This window comes from Penaeus chinensis, chromosome 4, assembly GCF_019202785.1.
Source record: "Penaeus chinensis breed Huanghai No. 1 chromosome 4, ASM1920278v2, whole genome shotgun sequence".
In the NCBI taxonomy this organism is placed as follows: Eukaryota; Metazoa; Arthropoda; class Malacostraca; order Decapoda; family Penaeidae; genus Penaeus; species Penaeus chinensis.
In genome coordinates this window covers 19,527,298-19,529,797 of record NC_061822.1, presented here as the reverse complement: position 1 = coordinate 19,529,797, position 2,500 = coordinate 19,527,298, and the positions used below count along the sequence as shown (strand labels likewise).

Genomic DNA, 2,500 nt, shown 5'->3' with positions numbered 1-2,500 from the left:
AGCTCCCTGAAAGAGGACCCAGAAAGCGCTTTCGCATCCAGATGTCTGAGACCAAGGTGGTGGTGGCTTGAAATTCCTTTCTGTTAAAGTCTAGCGTGCGATGGGGCTGTTGAGGCTGGTGGCGGGCGCGGGCGTGGCGGCGTCGTGCGGGAGGACGTATGCCAAGGCCGCCGCCGCCGCCGCCGCCGTCAGAGTTAGGAGGGTTGGTAGATTCTTGTCTTCAAATAAACGACTTCCTTTGTCTAAGTACTAAATTTAGTTGTGTGAAGATTTATTTGTTTGTATTAGGCATTCGACAGTGGGTGAGCAGTTAAGTGGTTATGTTTTGGGACACCTGATTAATCGAGCTCAGACCTTGAAAGTATTATGTAAAAGTAATTGTTTCACATATTAACACAATTTAGTAGAGTATATTGTATAAGAAAAGTGAAAACAAGCGTCGGCTAGGAATTGCAGCTCTTCCTTTGGAGGCCCATATGGTGTATCTTGACTTCACCACAAGGTGCAATTGGTCACCGTTTCCAAGACCCCAGTGGCGGTGTTCGGGAAAGTTGCACGGCTGTTCTTTTTTTTTTTTTTTTTCAAAGAATTACACTATTGCAACATCTCAGAGAGCGACACAGTGATAAAGGGAAACTGACACTGACATATTATAGAGTATAAGAAATAGTCATAAGTAACAAGCACAGCAGCTGCAGCTTCATACTTGCCACGAAATGACAAATATCTACTGCACAACACCCACATACAGCGTTAACAGTTCTTAATGTTGCAGTTTATGCAAGTTGGCATAAAGTGTTAATAAAGGGGGTACAGGGAGGTTCCCCCCCTGTCTAGGGAATAAATAGAAGGAAGGAAATATTAGGTTTGGGTTTGCATGATACCCAATTGAGCAACAATGTAATAAATTATGATATTACACATTTTTTGGTATGGATGCACTAAGCTTGGGCTAACTGAAGTTGATATTCTTCGAGAGCCACAAATAAAGGAAAAAGTAATTCTTTACAATATGGACACATTCGCCAGAGACCAAGTCCAAATTTATTCAACAATTTAAATAACCATGACAGTGTGCCCTTTGGCCGCTGCCTGAAGGGAGGCTTGATGGGGGTCTTTGCCTCCCAACACCCCCAGGAGAACATTGTCTTCACTTCAGTATGCATGGCAATATAGCCCTGGAACTTAGTGAGCGGCACTTTCTGCTTTTCCTTTTATTAAGGGTGTTATTGTTTGTGTCTGCAGATTATTTCTTTTGCCAATGGCTTCAACTTTTTGTCCTTTACAAGAATATCATAATCAATTTATCCAAGCTCAGTGCACTTATACATGAAAATTAATCAGTTAAAAGATTGTGGAAATGCTGTTTGCAGCCTAAGTTCATTTGGTGCACCTGAGTTTCAGCTCAATCTTGTCATGCATACCAAGGTGAAGTCAATGTGGGCCAGGGTGGGATTGGGGGGCAGAAACCCCCATCAACCTTATCTTTTGGCAGTATATATACATACATATATACACTCATGACAACTTAGAATGTTGAATAAATTTTGGTAATTTTTTTTTCACATGCCATCCAACCTTGCAACTATTATTCCTCGGTTATAGTTTGTTTCCAACAGTCATGTAGCACAAGGTAAATTTTGCCAGTAATGGACAGAACCAAATATAAGACAATTTTCATCTATGTTATCCCTGTCACAAGTTCATAATGACAAAGTTGTGCAATATGTAATACTTTGGTTTACATTACTGTAAAATATAATGGCACTAAAATAATCAGAGAAAAAAACTGAACTCCCTAAAACATGAAATAAATCAGAAATGAAGAAAATAGGTCTCGACGAATGCCATGTGTGATCAGTGGGGGTCCAGAAGATGAGCTCCAGATAGGGAAATATGGCAATAGGATGGGGGTCTGGGAGTCAAGGCCATGAATTATAAAGTCTTTTGGTTTATATGGTTATGCTTGTGGATTTCCCAGGAATGGCTGGAGTAATAGGGACTTAATCTCAGGGGTGTACATTCATTTTGTATAGATTACCAATACTTTCAGCTCTATCATTTGCAATGGGAAATAACAAGAGATGCATGAATATTTTAGCATTGATAATGGAAAGAAGGAATAATAGTTGCAAGTGAATGGCTATGAAACTAAAATATAATTAGTTTTGGCAATCAAATTTTGTGCCTGCACCCTCCTGATGCTAAGTCTATTACTCTAGTCTCTCCTGGAAAAAGACACAAATATTGCCAAAATCCTTCCTACCATGAACCCCTATCCAATTGCTGTATTTCCCTATCTGGGGTTCTGGCTCTAGACCCCCGCTCGATCGCTATGGTCTTACTCTTCAAATGGCATTTATTGTAACCTATTTCCTTCATTTCTGCCTTTTTTTTCTTCTTTTTTTTTGGGGGGGGGGGGGGCTTTGCAGATTATTTCATGTATTAGTGAGTGTAGGGTTTCTCTTAGATTACATTACAAGCAAATTTTACCTTGTAC

The 2,500-nt window shown here is 40.1% G+C and overlaps 1 protein-coding gene across 5 annotated transcripts in view; it reads left to right on the top strand.

The window, feature by feature from the left end:
- LOC125047554 (threonine--tRNA ligase 1, cytoplasmic-like) overlaps positions 1 to 2,500 on the top strand; it is a 21,186-nt gene that overhangs the window by 216 nt on the left and 18,470 nt on the right. For 2 of the 5 annotated variants that reach the window (XM_047645846.1, XM_047645858.1), the window contains exon 1: positions 1 to 56. This exon is cut by the window's left edge. Coding sequence is in view for 4 of the 5 variants with exons in the window: in XM_047645858.1 (XP_047501814.1) it covers positions 42 to 56 (15 nt within the window). In the remaining variant the exon portion in view is untranslated. The other 3 variants (XM_047645853.1, XM_047645840.1, XM_047645831.1) reach the window with 3 other exon arrangements.